Genomic DNA, 19,462 nt, shown 5'->3' on the forward strand with positions numbered 1-19,462 from the left:
ATCGTGTGATTTATGAATTTGAAGAGCTATATATTGCGAGATTTATTCAAATGACAAAAAAAAGTTTGCGTTTTGCATTCTATTTTATTTTATATTTCCACTTTATTATATATGAGTTATTGATTATGAGAAAGAGAGAGATGTCGATCTATGTCTTGTAGAAAAATATACTTAGAAGAGTTGATTTGCATACATCTATATAGTTATTAACGAAGTATACATGAATACAAATTGGTCTAATAGTTCTCACACAAAAAAATAAAAGAAAACTTTTTTTATTGCATTATGTTTTCATACATATCTCACTATATATAATACCCGACTACAAAATATATTATGTTATACTACAAAAAACATCTAATTTAAAATAACACATTGAATTTTTGAAAATATAGAATTTAATATATTAATTCAAAAATTAGCCAATAAAAAATAATTATATCAAGTTTTTCTACACATCACATAGGTTTGTGACTAGTTAAAGTTAAGAACACAATTTTTTTTTTTTTTTTTTTTTTGGTGTGAGTGTGACACAAAGTTAATTAAAGAAGCAACTTACATACTTGATACAGGAGGAGGAAGAAAATGTAAATGCTACTAGGAAGCTACAAGATTGATTATTTGCTTCAATGATATATCTTAAACTGACCTCATTGCAACAACAACCTTCATAATAAGTCGTCATCCTCGTGCATCTGTGTTCATGAAAGATAGTTTCAATTTAGTATAATTAATGTAAGCTTTGCATTTCAAATAATGATAGAATTTGAAATGCAAAGGATGTTACTTTCTAATCGCAATATCAAATTATCAATGCCCTTCCCCCCTTAAACATTTTGAGTGGTCATATCAAATTAGATCACGTGGTGTGAGAGGGTATGCACCAATTTAGAACATCTACTAAAGCAAGCATAATTTACCTGTGACTTGAAGCCTTTGTCTGCGTACGTTAGTTCCAATAAGTTTTTGTCGAATTGAATGTAGCTTAATTATAACATCACTTATGTTCATCCTTTCTCTTGGAGATTCAACCGAACAAGCAACTCCAATTCCAAGTATCAAAGCAAAGCATTCTTGAATTTTTGGACTTCCATCTTGACCTTCATAACGATTAATGTCATTCATCCTTGTCTCTCCCAATTCTCTTTTCCGAAGAAGGATAGGATCTACAATGTCAATTATTCTTTCCGACAAAGCTTCTTTAACAAAGTAATGAAGATTAATGCCATCTTGAAAAATCTTATCAATAGGCCTTTTTCCAGTGAACATCTCCAATAATAATATCCCGTAACTATAGACATCACCATATATTGACACTTCATTTCCCACACCATACTCTGTAATGACACATAACATGTATATAGAAATGTAACCATAGTTTTGTATTAGAAAAAAAGTAAGGAAAAAGATTGAACCTAATGGGTATTAAATAAGCTTTGAAAGTGGAATGTAAAGTGTAAACAACAAAGAATTTAGACAAGCCAATAAATTTAGATATAAAGCATTCTATATTCTAACTACATAGATCCTTGCTAAACTTGTCTTTTCATGTTTAAAAATGGAATAATAGACTATGAGAAAAGATAAAACAGTCAAAATTTTTAAGGATAATAATATTCACCTGGAGGAGTATAACCAATTGTGCCTTTTACTCCGATGGAGCTTGAATGATCAACAGAACATTCTTGGGTGGCATCAAAAAGCAATCTTGCCAAGCCAAAGTCACCTACATGTCCAATCATTTCATCATCAAGAAGTACATTGCTAGGCTGGAGGTCGCAATGCACTATTGGTGTTTGGCAATGGTGATGAAGATAATCCAATGCATTAGCAACATGAATGACAATATCCAGCCTTTGAAAAAGACTCAAATTCCTTGGTTCCTCAAGTGTCTCATTTGGATTTAGAGTTGGATGCAACCATTCATCTAGGTTGCCATTTGCCATGAACTCATATACCAAAGCTTTAAAATCATTACCTTGATAGTCAATGCCAGAACATGATGTAAGCACCTTGACAAGATTTCGATGTCTAACATTTCGTACAACCTCACACTCTGCTATGAAACTTTTGGAAGCTCCATGATGCAAAAGGTTGAGCACCTTAATAGCAACTATATGTCTACCTTGATCAAGAATTCCTTTATACACAGACCCAAAGCTACCCACACCAATTAAATTGGTAGAAGAGAACCCATTGGTTGCATTTAGAAGACTTTGGTAAGATAGATTCAAGAGAAAATTTCTTGAGTCACTTAAGGTGTTTTCCTTTCTTTTCTTTGTTAAAGAACAAAGAAGTAGAAGTGACACAACCAAAGTTGCTCCAAGAAGCCCAAAAAATATAGAGATTATTAACTTCAATGTATGGGTCAACTTCTTCTTTTTGGATTTTTCATGTTTGCATTTAGGAAGCTGAAATTTAGGAATGCCCCCACAGAGATTATCATTTCCCGTAATGAAGGTTGCACTCTTGTTCTTGAAAATTCCATCTTTTGGTACCTCACCCTCAAAATGGTTGTAAGATAGATTTAGAAATTGCAAGAAGACAAAGTCCTCCAAAAATTCAGGAATTTGGCCAGACAAATTATTATTAGAAAGATCTAATTCTTGAAGACCTCTTAATGATCCCAAAGATGGAGGAATGATCCCTTGGAAGAGGTTTTTTCTCATGTCTAAAAATTCCAACTTTATGCAGCTTCCAAGACTTGTTGGAATTTTACCAATCAACATGTTTTTAGAAATATCTAAAAATTCTAGATTTTTTAAAGTTCCTATTTCCATAGGAAGGACACCAGTGAATTGGTTGGTAGACAAATCTAGAAAAGTTGGTGAGAATGAGAGACCAATGACTTGCGATGATATTGAACCAGTGAGATTGTTATTATTAAGATACAGCTCTATCAAATTTCGACAATTTTTAAGGCTTAAAGGAATGCTGCCTTGAAGATTATTCTCAAATAAGCGCAAGTATATCACAATCGTTAAATTCCCAAGAGATGATGGAATATTCCCAAAAAAGTTATTTTGAGATAAATCCAAATATTGTAACTTTTGGAGCTTTCCAATTTCATATGGAATATTACCTGATAATTTGTTATGAAATATTTCAAGATCTTCCAAGTTGATCAAATTTCCGATTTCAGAATGAATACTTCCAAATATTTTATTACCTTCTAGATTTAAGACCTTAAGAGTAGTTGAGAAATTTCCAATGCACTTGGGGAACTCTCCGCCAAAGTTGTTTAGACCTATGTCCAATTTATCTATATTGGTGGCATTTGTTAAAGAACAGATAAAACTCAAGTCGTTTGCCCCTTCATTTCCAAGATTGTTGATCGCAATGAGAAAAATTCTAAGTCTATTTAGCTTCTCCAAAGAAGGAACTTTTCCACTTATTTTATTTTCATTGAATCCTATATATTCTAGATTTGTGGCATTAGATATTGAAATGGGGATAGATCCAGTAAATTGGTTGCGAGAGATGCCTAATACTTCGATATTTGGTAGAGTGATACCTATGTCCAACGGAAGACGCCCTTCTATTTTGTTGAATTCTACACTAAAGTGGTTTAATGAAGACAGATTGAAGATTGAGAGAGGAATTGTACTTGACAATGTATTTTGAGCCACAGAAAAGAATGCAAGCTTACTTAATTGGCCAAAAGATTCAGGGATATTACCACCCAAGTTATTATCAACTAGAGAAAACTTTTCTAGTGATGATAAGTTTCCAAAATAAGATGGGATGGTTCCTGTGATATTATTTTTGTAAAGAGCAAAGTATCGGAGCTTTGACCAGGTGCCAAGTGTTGTCGGGATTTCTCCCATCAAAAGGTTGTAGCCGACCCGAAAGTCGATGAGGTTTGCACAACCAGACAAGTTGCTAGGAATTTTTCCGTCAAGTGTGTTATTGTCCAATCGTAAGACTTGCAATCTGCGTAAACGGTCAATTTCTGGAGGGATTTCACTATGAAAGCTGTTGTTTGGGAGAGTTAGATTTATCAAAAAACTTAAATTTCCAACATGTGGTGTTATAGAGCCTACCAGTTTTGAAGATTGTAGGTCCAACACAGTAACCCTCTGATGTCGGCGACCGCAAGTAACCCCTTGCCATTGGCAAAAGTGGATGCTGTCATTCCAAGGTGTCATAACCCCGAAAGGGTCCTGAGTGATCTTGGCTTTGAACTCAAGCAACGCCAACCGGTCTGTCTCATTATTCCCCCCAACCACTAAGAAGCCACAGCACAAGAGAAGGATAAAAGCATGCATGGATAAAGAAGAGGATGGTGGAGCTGAACTCCAGTGGGAAAGCCCCATATGCAATATGGTTGAAGAAGCAGTTGGTACAATACAAGTGTGTTTACGAGTGGGTGTTGGTTTTTCGAAACAAAACAGATAAGGGGGTTTGATTTCGCAGTTTAGCACTCATAGGAAAAGCACATTTATAAGAATTGGTGAAGACTGAAGAAGAACCAACCTACTGCATGAAGTGCGGACCCAGCCCGAAAGAATACAAGGACTTTGGGAATTCACCTAACTGCAATCAAAGCATGTATAATAGTCAGTGACTCGTTGGCGGTGGTCCCTTTACCTTTATAATTAGTGGGAATTCACCTAACTGCAATCAAAGCATGTATGAAAAATATGTAAATAAGCGTTTATTTGCGAATGTTGGCTGATATTACTATTTTAATTTTGGGTTTTTTAAAATGAAGGACAAATTATATCGAACCCAAGCCTCTTTTTTTTTTTTTTTTGGTTGAGAAACTATGGAATTAAATAAAATTGCAATATAGATACTGAGCAAGTTCTAAGATTCAAAATTTTGATGTAATGCTAAATACTCTTTTGTCCCTGCATCAAATTCCTATAATCAATTCAAACTTGGCAGCAAACCAAAACAAAAGAGGGGACCTACATGCACAATTTGCTTTTTAGTGAATCCACCATTTTCAAATGCATCGGGTCCAACTTATTGTTGGGAGGTATTGCAAGTGAAGTGTATTGCAGGCAAATTCTTGCGGACCCTATAGGTGTTGATATATTAGGTTGGGAACCAAGCACAACGTACGTGGTCACGTGGTGTTTTCGGTGATAACATTATAATCATATTGAGTTTGAGACTCCGTAAATATAATTCATTTTTACGTGTTAGATGTAGACATGTTTAACAACTGTGAACATCGAATGTAAAATTATAAATATTGTGTAAAGACTGTACAATAAAGATTGTATGGGAATATTTATTGTTATTCTATTGACACTCCCCATTCTCAAAATGTTTCTAGGTATGAAGTAAAGGCCACTAAGGAAGTGTTATCCACTTTGATTTCTATGAAACTCCTTTGATCATCTTCGCTTAAAATAGTTTATATGCTGTGGCTGAGGTTTGCCCCTGCATCATATACATTTCCATAGTCAATTCAAACTTGGTAGGAAGCAAAAACAAAAACAGAAAAACTACATAAATAAAGGGACCTACATGAGCAATTGGCTGGGATTTTTCAAATGCACCGAGACCAAAAATATTATTGTTGAATTAATGTCGGGATGACTGGAAAGTCACGATTGATTGGCTTACACTAGTAAACAACAATATCACCATTAATAATGACAGAAACGTAGGCATTGATTTTCCTAACTTTGTATGCAACACGAATTTAATAATTCTTTATTAATATTATATTATTTAATAATTTTTACAGACTATATTTTTGACCAATTTATTATTAGATTATTATATTATCTTTTTATACTCTTTATATTTGCAAATTTATTAAAGCTACTCAATTATAAAATGTTTAAATTTTTAGTTTTTGGTATTTTTAAATTATTATCAAAAAAGAGTTTATTGATTGGATAATAAATACCATGTTATTACCAATATGTATTTTGCTTGTTAAGAATAAAGAAAATGTGTAACAATTGAATTTTCTTAATATTGATTAGATAAGAATTTGTGAAATAATTTAACATAAAAAATTATATTATATAACTCGATCTTGATATATATATATATATATATATATATATGAGATTTCCTCAATTTAAATTGGTGTAATGCTAAAGATAAAAAAAAAAATTTACAAATTTTTTTACAAACTGTTAATGTGGTTAGTGGTTATTGGTAAATGAAAAAAAATGATTTTAATGGTGGGCCTAAATGAATGCTAATGAGAAGTTGGTCACATTAACAGTTTATAAAAATGTTGTAAAGGAGTTTGTGACTATAATATTACTCTTTAAATTAAGGCTTTTTAGTGTTCTCAAAAAATAAAAATAAGAATTGGTAACTAAGTTAATTATAATAGAGATTTTACAAATAGACGAAGACACTTAGATTGAAAAATAAATTTATATAAAATGAGTAGATTAATTCTTAATAAAAAAAAAGGGCATTTATTGCTTATAGAAGTTTATTAATAGCTCTTATTACAATTAGTTATATACAAAAAGCAAAAATATGCCAAGAGCCTTATAACTCAATGATATTACTTGCTCTTCTCTATAAGGAAATTAAACTAGGGTTCGAATTTCCTTCTCCCATTGTTGAAAACTTTCGAATTTTCAATGAAATTTTTTTTGATAAATTAACCATATTATCAACTAAAAATGAGATATTAGCAAAACTTGAGAAAAATAACTCTTAATTATGCATCTCAAAAAAGGAGAAGAATGGGGAAAAAAAATTAACATGCATATCAAATTAAATATATATTCTTGTATTGATTTTTAAATATCTGAAAAGATATAAATTATTTTTCTACTTGTTTGTACTCATTTAAATGAAAAGTACTACACACTGTTCCTTGGCACTTATTCTATTGGCACTCCTCGTTCCTTCTTATGCCATTCTGCGTTAGATTAGCTTTGCCCTTTCCCAAAAATGGTTCTAGGCATTGAATTACCTTTGTCTTTAAATAATTTTTAAAAAAAAAGAGTTTGATTTCTATGTTAAACTTGCACCTTGGTCGTTTTCTTAAAGGATTTTTCCTGAAACTTTCTGTGCTATCGTTTATTAATGAATTCTTGTTTATGTTTAAATTTATGCATCACATTTAAAAGAGTTTATTTAATAATGAGTGTACATGTAGAAAGAAAGAAAGAAAAAAGGGCCATGGACCTACTATTATTGTTGGAAGCTATTGTAAGTGAAGTCTATCAAATCAAAAAACAGTGGGTAATTTGTCTGTATTATTTGTAGCCAAAGACTTAAGACTTTGGTACAACATGGAGATCGGACAGGTCTTCGTGGTTCCCAAGTCTAATTTCTCTGCGCATTACACCGACGTTTTTGAATCATAGATTTATATTGCCGAAGACTAGAAATGGATTGAATCAGTGGCAGGACTCAGGAAGTCTTTGGAAGTTAATTTGGTTTACTTGCACTAATAAATCAAGATCAAGAGAATATGTGATGGATTTCACCAAGAGCTTTGTAGCTCAACTAAGACCTCTTGAATGAAGGTTGCAAAATGAGAATAACTTTGTACAATTGTGCAAATGCAAAATTATTCAACACTTTTAAAGCAATACACCATCGGCTTATATGAATTGTGAATCCAATATAATGAAAATTATATTAGGAAACCATTATTATAATTCATAGGCCTAACTCTAGTAAATGTTATTTAGGCAATTTCTTGACTCCTAAGTAATTTGATGTGTCACAAATTAAAAAGAAACAATTCAAAATTCAATTATGAGGTGATTGAAATCCATTAATCACATTTATTACTCCAACAGTTTGTAAGTTTCATGTAATACAATTGCTTGTAGTACCTTTAGCATTTTTTTTTCCTGAAAATTAGAACAAACTCATACTCTCTCTCTCTCTCTCTCTCTCTCTCTCTCTCTCTCTCTCTCTCTCTCTCTCTCTCTCTCTCTCTCTCTCTCTCTCTCTCTCTCTCTCTCATTTAACAATCATTCACCATCAAATTCACTAATTTTCTCTTTTATCGTTAAACTTAATATCAAGATTCACATCTGAAACAAAAAATATATATACACACTACATTCAATTGTTGCGAAATTTTTATATATTAATTCGGTTTTAGGTGAATTTGTCTTTACTTGTGAAGGTTGCTTTTATTGGATATTCTTATTAATAAGTAAAATTATAATAGTGCATTTGATAAATTAAATTTTATTATTCCACACTTCACAATTATTTTATTCTAGCCATATTATAATTTATTTTGTAGATTCTGTTTCTGTAGGGACACGATTTTTAACGACCCAAGAATGACATTGGGTTCGTATGTAATGGGTCCGAACAATATAATTTATAGAGAGTGGGCTTGAAAGGCTAGTCCTTGGTTACCGGGCAACGGTCTGGTCCTGATTTTATAGAAGCTCATACAAAGGTAGGTTTGGCCTGAATAGCTAAGCCTTACATCGATGTAGCTTGAAGGGTTTGAGTCCTCGGACTTAGTCCGAGGAGCATCACATTCTTCCCATTCTTCTTTTTTTGTAGGATCCCTTTCCCTCTTGGCTTTCGTTTCCTTTTATACTCGTATTTCCTTCCCCTTTTGTGTCCACGTGTCAGTTTCGCTTTTGAGGTATGGACTTGTCCCATCAATCCGTAGATTTGAGTGGTTGGGAAAGGTTAAATAGCATGGTCTGAAGTATGGGCCTGTCAGATGTAGGGCTCCATACTACGGTGTCGGCATCCTTTTCCTTGTCCTACCTCTGTACGGAGTTTGTCCTTTTCTTCAGGCGTTTTGTGAGGTGTTGAGCGTGAGATCCTCCTCGGCAATAGGGCTCCTCGGCCTGGGCTTTGGGCCCTGAATGTAAAGTGGGCTGGGACCTCAAACTTTGGGCCCCACAGTTTCTTTTATTGTACAAATTTTTAATTCTAAAAGTTTATTATAAAAATATGAATAAAGATATAAAAATTTAAAAATAAATGAAGAAAAAAAGAAGAATTAATTGAATTTAAAAAGGATTTATTGGGAAATTTGTTGCAAGAAAAAAAATTTAAATGAATTCTTTTTATGGTTTAGATTTATTGTCAAAACTAAGTTATAAAAGAGATTTTACAAATAGAAGAAGACACTTAGATTGAGGTGGGTTCCAGTTAGCTGAAAAAGTAAAGTTTCTGATGATTGAATAAAAGATCTGTGGTTCAATCTCGGTCTACATAAAAAACTAATTGGTATCTTGGTATAATAATAAAGAGATATCATTAAGAGCAGATTACATAAAATGAGTAGATTATTTTTTTTTTTTTCAAAGCAGAAGCATTTATTGCTTATAGAAGTTTATTAATGGCACCTATTACATTAATTGGTTATATTCCAGAAAAAAAAAATGTAAAAAATGTTATAACTCAATGAAATTGCTTGCTCTTCTCTATGAGGAAAACTGGGGATCAACTTTCAATTTTTCAATGAAAAAAGAAAAGAAAAGAAGCTGGTAAATGAACCATATTATCAACTAAAGCTGAGATATTAACAAAACTTGAGAAATATAACAGCATTATTTATATATATTTTTTGACAATTCAATAATCAGAGAAGGGGGGTGATTTGAACCCTTACATAAGTCCATTGAAAACACAAAAAGATGTTAACTAGTTGAACAAAACACTCTTGACAGCTATATTTGAATTTATTAATTATATTCTATTTAAGTCTCAATTTACTCTTATGTATTCAAATGACATATTTAACTTAATATTTTATGTTAATATATTAATGATTATATAGAGATTTATTTGTATGTGTGTGTATATATATATAATACCTATAGTTGTTTGAGATGATGAAGTTACATTAACATATGTAAATTATAAAGTTCCAGATTAACTTATATTTAGATGGATTACAATTTATATTTAAACTATACCCTGTAGAAAAATTAAATATAATTTAATAATTCCATAGTAAGGGTGAGAGGATTGGAACCATGGATGGGTTCATTGGAAACATCAAGAGATTTCAATTAGTTTTTTTATTTTTTTATTTTTTTATTATTATAGAAGAATATGTTAACTCAATCTACTCAATTTTGATTTTGATTAAAAGGGACAATTTTTTTTTTTTTAATATAAGATAAAAGTTCTACTATAATCTAATCTAAGTGTATATATGTGTGAATCTTTTCTCTGGAGACTTGAACTTCGGTCCTTGCCCCCTACCTAGAAGAAATTTGTTCTAATATGCATGGTTGAAATCCATAGATGCAAAGCTACATGGAGAAAGACTTACAATATTTCGATGTCTGAGTATTATATCTCATCGAGGTATAGAATCCAACAAAAGACTAAACTAAGTAAATAAACAAAAACATGTAAAGAGCTCCAGTCAAGCAAGGTGTCACACTCAAGTGCTTATGGTCTCATAAGGTGCTGATTCAGTCGTTGATAGTCTTGTAGCAGGGTTGTGGCTCTACGGAGTATATCACTTGGTTGGGACTGCTTAGCTTCAAAACAAAACTGGTTCCTGGTGTTCCAAATGGACCAAGCGACAATCACCCATATCTCCATCTCATTTCCCGTGAGCTTCCCCTTCATCTACCTAGCAAGGAGATGAAAGTTCTGTAATTTTCCTTTAACCATTGCCCAAACATTGGTAGCCAAAGGGCACTCCCATAAAGCATGACAGACCATTTCTTCAACCTGGCCACAGTTTGCATAAAGCGGGTCAATGGGTACTCTCCTGCAAGCAAGGTTTGCTTCAGTAGGGAGAATATTGGGGCATGCTTTCCATGTCCAAAATGGCTATATACCACTGTTTAGGAAAATATATATGGATTTACCACTATTTGTGAAATATTTAACAATTTACCACTTCTTTGAAACTCGAATTTGCCGGGTAACTCGAATTTCAGAAACACGAGTTCTTTGAAAAAACAACCTTCAAATTTGCCATGTTATTTTTTATGGAACTTGAGTTCCATAAAAAAAAATTTAAATTTTTCCATGGAACTTAAGTACTATGAAAAACTTGAGTTCCCAATTAGTGATAGATCCTATATATTTCAGAAACAGTGATAGATTGCAAAATATTTTCAAAACAGTATTATTTGATCATTTTGGCCTGCTCTCCATAGAAAATTATGGACCTTCAGTGGTATACCCAGTTTCCACAGTTTGTTCCAGAGCCGTTTGTCATCTTGAGCTAGGGAATGCTCGACCATACCCACTTGGTTCAAGCGAAGTGCGACTTGATAGGTAGTTTTGACCGTGAACCGTTGGGCCTTATTCTCTTTCTAGCATATCCCATCCCGTGTCTAAAGGTTACTGAGTTTGATGCTCAAAATATCGTCTTGTGTGGATTGTGTGAAAGTGGCTTGTATCAAGGATCTGTTCCACTGCTTGGTTTGATGATCAATAAGGTTCCCCACCTTCATTGTTGTGTCAACACCTAGTTTGAAAATTGGTGAGCAGGGCAGCCACCTGTTACTAATCTTGATGCTCTGCCTATTACCAATCGGCCATATCGATCCCTTAAGGATGAGGTCTCTTGCCGACAACAAACTACACCACACAAAGGATGGGTTTCAACCTAGCTCGGCCTCCAAAAATGAACATTGAGGGAAGTATTGGGCCTTATATACTCTATAAAATAGGGAGTGTGTACTAGTGACCAAGCGCCACGCTTGCCTGGCTAACATAGCATGGTTGAAGGCGTGGATATCCCTAAAGCCCATGCCTCCTTTATTCTTTGGGGTGCACAATCTATTCCAATTTATCCAATATTTTTTTTTCTCATTATGAGTTTGTCCCCACCAATACTTAGCCAACATCGAGTTAATACCCTCACACACCTTTGGAATTTTGAAAACACTCATAGAGTAAGTGGGTATTGCTTGGGCCACCGTGTTGATCAAAACCTCCCTACCCATCTTCGATATTGAATTTTCCTTCCACCCAATCACCCTTTTGTTATCCTCTCTTGTAGGTCCATAAAAGTGCTCACCTTAGATCTTTACCCAACCATAGGGAGTCTGAGGTATTTTTCACAATTGGTCATGACCTTTGCTCTCAACAAATTCTGAATTGCCTCCTTGTCCCTTTGGCTAGTGTTTTTGCTGAAGAAGATTGTGGTTTTTTGCTTGTTAATGGCTTGTAAATGGAGAGACTTAATTCAAGACAAAATTCACTTAATTGATCAGTTAATCATTCTAATTAATTGACGTTATAATAAAGACCTAAAAACTTGAGATCTACCCCCAACTTTCATAAAAAAAATACTTTGGATCATTCAAAGCTACATCAATAACAATCTGCATCAATCATCCATTAGTTCCGGCTTCCCAAATATCTGAGTTCTCATTCAACAGCAGTTGGACCAAAATCATTTTATAGCCAACAAGGGCAAATAGGCCCAACTCATGAACTCGCAGCAAGGTGAATCGGGCTTAGGCCTAGAAACATAGTATTTAGTTTAAAATAAGATTGGGCCCGATCTAAATTGAGCTCAGTTTATTCGAAACTGGCTCAGGCCTAAAATTATGCCCAACCCAAAATGAGCTAAAAGTCCAATTATAAAATAACATAAATGGAGGAAATTTCAAAGCCGAATGCCACTCTTCTGGGACCATTTTTGTTTTTGGTACAACACTCTCGGACCATGAGACAACTTGTGAAGTTCTCTTTTAAAAAGTAAGTACACAAAATAAATAAAATTGGATGATTAGTGGAGGCTCGGTTTAATAAAATAAAGCAAAGTGGAATGTGTTGTGGGGATGACTAAGTATCATTACAAAATAGCCCATGATTAGGTTTACTTCGAACCAGAGCACTTCAATTTAGTTTGTTTAGGAATTATTTGCTTTGAATCACTGGCATTGGAAATAACTTTAGATTTAGAAATTGGACTTAACCATTTGGTAACTGTAGTCAATTAGAATTTCTTGTATTTTGTAGCATGCAGGCACATATGACACCATAATCGTCAGTTCTCTCGAGGGCTGCGTTGATGCTGATGATGTAGACATGGCTGCTGCAATTGGTGGCTCATCGATACACCTATCTCACCAATTCTAGATCCGAGTCATGTATATATGAGTCGACTTGATTTCAAACCTTTTTTTGTTTTCCTTACATATTCTCAATTTCCAAACAAAGCAATAGGGGTTTGAATTTCTATCAAAAAATCTAAGGTTGCGTTTGGGAACTTGAATTTGGATTTGGATTTGGATTTGGATTTGAATTTGAAATTAATGGATTTGAAATCAAGGGATTTCAAATCCATTGATTTTAGGAATTATTTCTGTTAGGTTCTAAAGACTTGGGTATTTGTGTATTTAGAACTTTAATGTGTATTGTTGGCAAACCATGATCAAAATTAGGACTGTCCGTCCAATCCGACGACCCGGCCCACCCGAAGATTCTGACCGGATCCAACCCGAAAACCGGCCGACCCGATCAAGTCACCGGTCGGTGGCGGGTCATTTGTTCCAAAAACCGACTCCGGCGGGTTGGTCTCGGTTTTCCTCCCCAAAACCCGAAAAAAACCGATCCGACCGATGTACTAAGATTTCCATCAAAAAATTTCTAGATTCCGGCAGAAGTTTCCAGATTCCGGCGATATTTTCCAGATTCTGGCCTCAATTTTCCAGATTCCGACAACAAACTTTCATATTTCGGCGACTTATCAAGTAGATCTAGTGATATTTTGTCCAAATCTAGTGAAATATCACTGGATCTAGCGAGATCTCACCAGATCCGATTAGATCTCCGTCGGATTTGGCGTTTCTTCGCCTGAAATCAACTATTTGGCTGGATTTGCACTGTGGACGGTTCAAACCGAACCGACCGTGTTTCCGGCGCAAAATCGATCGCACCGATCCGACTCCCTCGCCGGTCGGCAGCGGGTCAGGATTTTCTCAACTCGATTCTATCGGGTCGGTCTCAGGTTGGGCACAAACCCGACCCGGACCGACCTGTGGACACCCCTAATCAAAACAATGTGTTTAGAAGTGTTTTAGTCTTGCTCAAAGTTGTGTATCTATGTAAAGTTGGAATTGAGCTAATGTAGAAAAGATTTATGCATTTCGACCTGGCTCGATTGATTGAAGCTTAGGCTCGATCGATCGAAGCTCGGACAGAATGTTTTTTTCTGCAGATTTCCAACTCAGCCCTAGTTGTTTAAAACGTTTTAGGGTTTTCTAATTTGTCCTAAGTATAAAAGGCAAACCCTAGCCACGTTTTAGTGTTGCTCATATTGCGGTTTGTATAAATCTCTTGTGAGATCTAGAGGAGCTTTCCTTTATACAAACTTAGGGTTTTCAAGGAGAAGATTTATCTACACCTTGATGATCAACTCGGTTGCTGCCATTGAAGCTTAAAGAAAATACAAGCGGGTGTGCTTGTATCTGGTGGTGAATCCAAGAAAGAAGGAGTCCGTGGATTCGGAGTTTACACGTGGTCGTGTCAGTAAGTTCTACTGGTTGGTAGCAATAAGAAGTCGAGCGTGGGGGCTTGTAAGTCTTATTGTATGAACTTCGATTATTTTAAGATAGTGGATTCAAGTTTACCTTGAGGATAGCTAGGTCAAATCCTCCCCAGGTTTTTACCGGTTTGGTTTCCTGAGTGATCATATCTTGTGTTATTTATCTTTCCGCTGTTTTGTATGATATGATCTTTGTGATTGTGATAACCTAGATGTGTTAAATTGGACTAAGTAACAACTTGACTAATTACCTAGGTTAAATCAATTGTGTTTTAAGGAGTCTAAAAACCATCAATTTCAAATCCAAGCATTTTAAAAGTTTAAAATTCTTGGTAAATTTGTCAAATCTAAATCCTTGACCTTTATTAAACTTTCCAAACAAATTATTTGGATTTTAATCACCCAAATCCAAATTTAAATCTAAATGCCCAAATCATGTCATCCAAAGTCCAAACACACCATAAAAAATTATTCGTTTTACTTTTACGTGCATGTGAGTATTGGATGAAATAATTGGAATTTGATGATAGTATTGTATGTTACAAATAGAAGCAACTGAGGCATGAAATGGCGGCAGAGATCAAGAAATTAGTGCATGTTTTTTGATTGATCTTGTAGGCCATATAGGTTTTGATATATTGGGTTGGGAATCAAGCTCGACGCGGTGTTTTCGATGATAACATCATAATCTTATTAAGACTTAGGAACCTATGAATACACAAGAAGTTGAAGTTACTGGGGGGGAACAGGTCGGTTTGAAGGCCAAGTGAATTAGTTTAATTAATACGATTACTACTTTTCTATTAAAAATATATAGCAGAATGACGTTTTCAAATTTCAAGAGGTACTAAATTGAAGGAACAAGGTAAATATAGCAGAATGACCTTTACAATATCAAGTGGTACTAAACAGAAGATACAAGGGGAAGACTAATGTCCCCCAAATTATTAAAATCAACAAGAGTCATAACTCTTAATAGAAAAGAAAAAAAAAAAAAATCGATATCCCCAACTTTTATTCTACACAAAGCAGCCAAAGCATCAGAACATCTATTCGCTTTCTTGAACCAATATCTGTCTTCTATGTGAGGGGTTCCCCTCAAAAGACACCTGCAATAATCCATAAGAGAACTCAAACTAGGATAACTTTAAACGCATTAGCGAGAGGAAACCGCAACAATGGTACTAATGTCTTTTCAGTTTAGGTTAACAAGTACTAACATAGAGGTATGTGGCTTTATGATTTCTATATAATACCCTGTCCCCCTCTTAAAACATTTGGAATAGCCATATAGATGGTGTGGAAGCACGTGTTACCAAATAATAACACTTACGAAAGACTAACAAAACTTACCTGTATCTTGAAATCTTTGTTTGTGATACTAATTCCGTCCAATAAGTTCTTGCCGAATTGAATGCAGCTCAACTATAACAGAACTGATGCTCATCCTTTCTCTAGGAAATTCCATGGAACAGGCAACCCCAATTTTAAGTATCAAAATCAAGCATTCTTGAATTTTGGTACTTCCTATTCGACCCTCATTGTGAGTTTCATTCATCACTGTCTCCTCATCCTCTCTTTCTCGGAGGAGAATAGGATCAATAATGTGAATTATTTGTTCTGGCAAATCTGTTTTAACAAATTCATGAAGGTTTAAGTTATCTTGGAGAGTGTTTTCAGTTGGCCTTTTTCCAGTGAACATCCCTAACAATAATATACCATAACAATAAATATCACCGTATGTTGACACTTTATTTCCCATACCATATTCTACACTTGCACATTATATACATTGTAATATGAGTATGCTTTCATCCAATAATTTGTGGGAAAGGGGGGGGGGGGGGTGTAATAATCGTACAAATCTTAAATGATATTTTTCAATGAGATGTAACTTAAAATTAAAAAAAAAAAAATGGATAAAGAGAAATGGAACATTTTGTTACAACACATCTATCTCCTAACTATAATCATCCTTAAAAAACCATCTTTCATGCTTGAAACTATAGTATTAATCACTGGGAACTGGGAAGAGACAATTAAAATTAAGAAATGATAAAGATATTCACCTGGAGGTGTATAACCAATTGTTCCTCTTATTCCAATAGAGCTTGGTTGATCAATAGAACAATCTTGGGTAGCATCAAAAATAAATCTTGCCAAGCCAAAATCACCTACGTGTCCAATCATTTCATCATCAAGAAGAACATTGCTAGGCTTGAGATCACAGTGAACGATTGGCGTTTGGCAATGATGATGAAGATAATTCAAGGCATTAGCAACATCAATGGAAATATTCACTCTTTGAAGAAGACTCAAATTCCTTGGTTCCTCAAGACCCTCATCTATTCTTGAAGTTGGATGTAGCCATTCATCTAGGTTTCCATTTGCCATGAACTTGTATACCAAATCTTTAAAATCTTGACCTTGATAGTCAATACCAGAACATGATGTAAGTACCTTTACAAGATTTCGATGTCTAATATTTCGTAGAGCCTCACATTCAACTATGAAACTTTTGGAAGCTCCATGACGCAAAAGGTTAAACACCTTAACAGCAACTGTATGTCTACCTTGATTAAGAATTCCTTTATACACAAATCCAAAACCACCCACACCAATTAAATTGGTAGAAGAGAACCCATCGGTCACATTTAGGAGATTTTGGTAAGATAGATTCAAAAGAAAATTTCCTGAGTCACTAGAGGCGGTATCTTTTCTTTTCTTTATTAAAGAACGAAGCAATAGAACTAACAAAACCAAGGTTACTCCAAGAAGCCCAGAAAATATAGAGATTATTAACTTCAAGGAAAGTGTCAACTTCCACTTCTTGGATTTTTCGTATTCGCATTTAGGAAGCTGAAACTTAGATATGCCCCCACAAAGCTTATCATTTCCATTAATGAAAGTTGCACTCGTGTTCTTGAAAACTCCTTTTGTTGGTACCCCACCCTCAAAATGGTTGAAAGAGAAATTCAAAAATTGCAAGTAGACAAAGCCCTCCAAAAATTTTGGAATTTGGCCAGAAAAATTATTATTAGAAAGATCTAGATATTGAAGACCGTTTAAAAATTCCAAAGATTGAGAAATTGTCCTTTGGAAGAGGTTTCTTCCCATGCCCAGATATTCTAGCATTACACAACTTCCAAGGCTTGCGGGAATTTCACCAAACAACATGTTTTCAGAAATATTCAAATATTCTAGATTTTTGAAATTTCCTATTTCCATTGGAAGGACAACAGTAAATCGGTTGCTAGACAAACCCAGAAGAATTGGTGAGAATGAAAGACCAATGACTTGTGGGGATATCAAACCACTAAGATTGTTGTTATTAAGAAACAACTCTACCAAATTTCTGCACTTGCTTAGACTTAAAGGGATACTACCTTGAAGATTATTCTCTTCCAAATACAAGTTTGTCACAATAGTTAAATTTCCAAAAGAAGATGGAATATTTCCAAAGAAATTATTATGATATAAATCCAAATATTGTAATTTTTGAAGCTTTCCAATTTCAAAGGGAATATTACCAGATAATTTGTTCATCCACATTTCTAGACTCTCCAAACTTATCAAATTTCCTATTTCAATAGGAATTTCTCTAGATATTTTATTATTATCTAAAAGCAAGCTGTAAAGAGTAGCTGAGAAATTGCCTGTGCACTTGGGTAACTCTCCCCCAAAGTTATTGGAATTTACATTCAATATGCTCAGGTTGGTGGCATTTGTTAAAGAACAAAGAAAGCACAGGTCATTTTCCCCTCCATTACCAAGACTATTATTGGTGATGACCAAAAAAAGAATTCTATTTAGTTTCTCTAAAGAAGGAACTTTTCCACTTAACTTATTATCATTCAGTTGAAGTGTATCTAGATTTGTAGCATTAGAGATTGAAACAGGGATAGCTCCAGTAAATTGATTGTAGGCAGTGGAAAAAAATCGAATATTAGTTAGTGTGATACCTATGTCCGACGGAAGATGCCCTTGGATTTGGTAGTTGAATCCTACATCAATTATTTCTAATGAAGACAGATTGAAGATTAAGGGAAGAATTGTACCGGACAACCTATTTGAACTCACATCAAACATTTTAAGCTTGGTCAATTGGCCAAAAGATTTTGGGATACTCCCACCTAAGTTATTAAAATTTACGGAAAACTTTTCTAGTAACGATAAGTTTCCCAAAAAAGGTGGGATACTTCCTGTCAAATTATTGTTGCGAATAGCAAAAAATGAGAGCTTTGACAAGGCGCCAAGCGTTGCAGGGATTTCTCCAGTGAGAAGGTTGTGAGAAAAATAAAGGCCTTTGAGGTTGGTGCAACTGGATAAATTGCTTGGAATTTTGCCACTAAGTGTATTATTTTCCAACTCTAAGGATTTCAATCTGTGTAAATGGCCAATTTCTGGAGGGATTTCATTATGAAAGTTGTTATTTCCAAGGGATAGATTCCTCAAAAAACTTAAATTTCCAACATGGGGTGATATGGAACCTATCAATTTCAGAGATCGCAGGTCCAACATGATAACTCTTTGATGTCGGCAACCACAAGTAACTCCTTTTCATCGGCAAAAGTGGATGCTGTGATTCCAAGATGTCATAACACCGAAAGGGTCATGAGTGATCTTGGCTTTGAATTCAAGCAATGCCAAGCAATCCGTCTCATTATTCCCGCCAGCCATAGAGGTGACTAACAAACCACAACATCAGAGAAGCATAAAAACATGAATGCAAAAAGACGAGGACGGTGGAGGTGAACTCCAGTGGGAAAGACCCATATGCAATATGGTTGAAGAAGAAGTTGGTAAAAGTGTGTGTTAACGAGTGGGTGTTGTTTTTTCGAAACAAAACAGAGGGTTTGATTTTGCTAATTAGCGCTCTAGGAAAAGCACATTTATAAGAAGGTTAAGGATACTTAGGATCGAAGAAGACTTTCTGCATGTAGTGCCGACCCAGACTAGATGGACTTAGAGAATCGAATTATAATCAAAGCATGTAATGGTCAATGGTCAGGCCAGTAGTGGGTCAGTAGTGGGTATTGACTATTGAGTGGGTCAGTAACG

General features: G+C 34.5%; 2 protein-coding genes across 4 annotated transcripts in view; both read right to left on the reverse strand.

Annotated features, from left to right (window-relative positions):
- LOC126723581 (probable LRR receptor-like serine/threonine-protein kinase At3g47570) overlaps positions 1 to 4,531 on the reverse strand; it is an 82,533-nt gene extending 78,002 nt beyond the window's left edge. For 2 of the 3 annotated variants that reach the window (XM_050427146.1, XM_050427147.1), the window contains exons 1-2: positions 1,622 to 4,531; positions 921 to 1,337 (exon numbers count right to left, since the gene is read on the reverse strand). In XM_050427146.1, coding sequence (XP_050283103.1) covers positions 921 to 1,337; positions 1,622 to 4,316 — 3,112 coding nt within the window. In that variant the 5' untranslated portion in view covers positions 4,317 to 4,531. The remainder of the gene's footprint in view (positions 1 to 920; positions 1,338 to 1,621) is intronic. The other variant, XM_050427148.1, reaches the window with a different exon arrangement.
- An 11,823-nt stretch (positions 4,532 to 16,354) lies between these two features.
- LOC126722521 (probable LRR receptor-like serine/threonine-protein kinase At3g47570) lies at positions 16,355 to 18,922 on the reverse strand. Its single transcript, XM_050425676.1, has one exon. It carries the CDS (start codon positions 18,920 to 18,922, stop codon positions 16,355 to 16,357), a length of 2,568 nt encoding a protein of 855 aa, XP_050281633.1.
- Positions 18,923 to 19,462: the final 540 nt, after the last annotated feature.

The sequence above is a fragment of the Quercus robur genome, chromosome 4 (assembly GCF_932294415.1).
Source record: "Quercus robur chromosome 4, dhQueRobu3.1, whole genome shotgun sequence".
NCBI lineage: Eukaryota > Viridiplantae > Streptophyta > Magnoliopsida > Fagales > Fagaceae > Quercus > Quercus robur.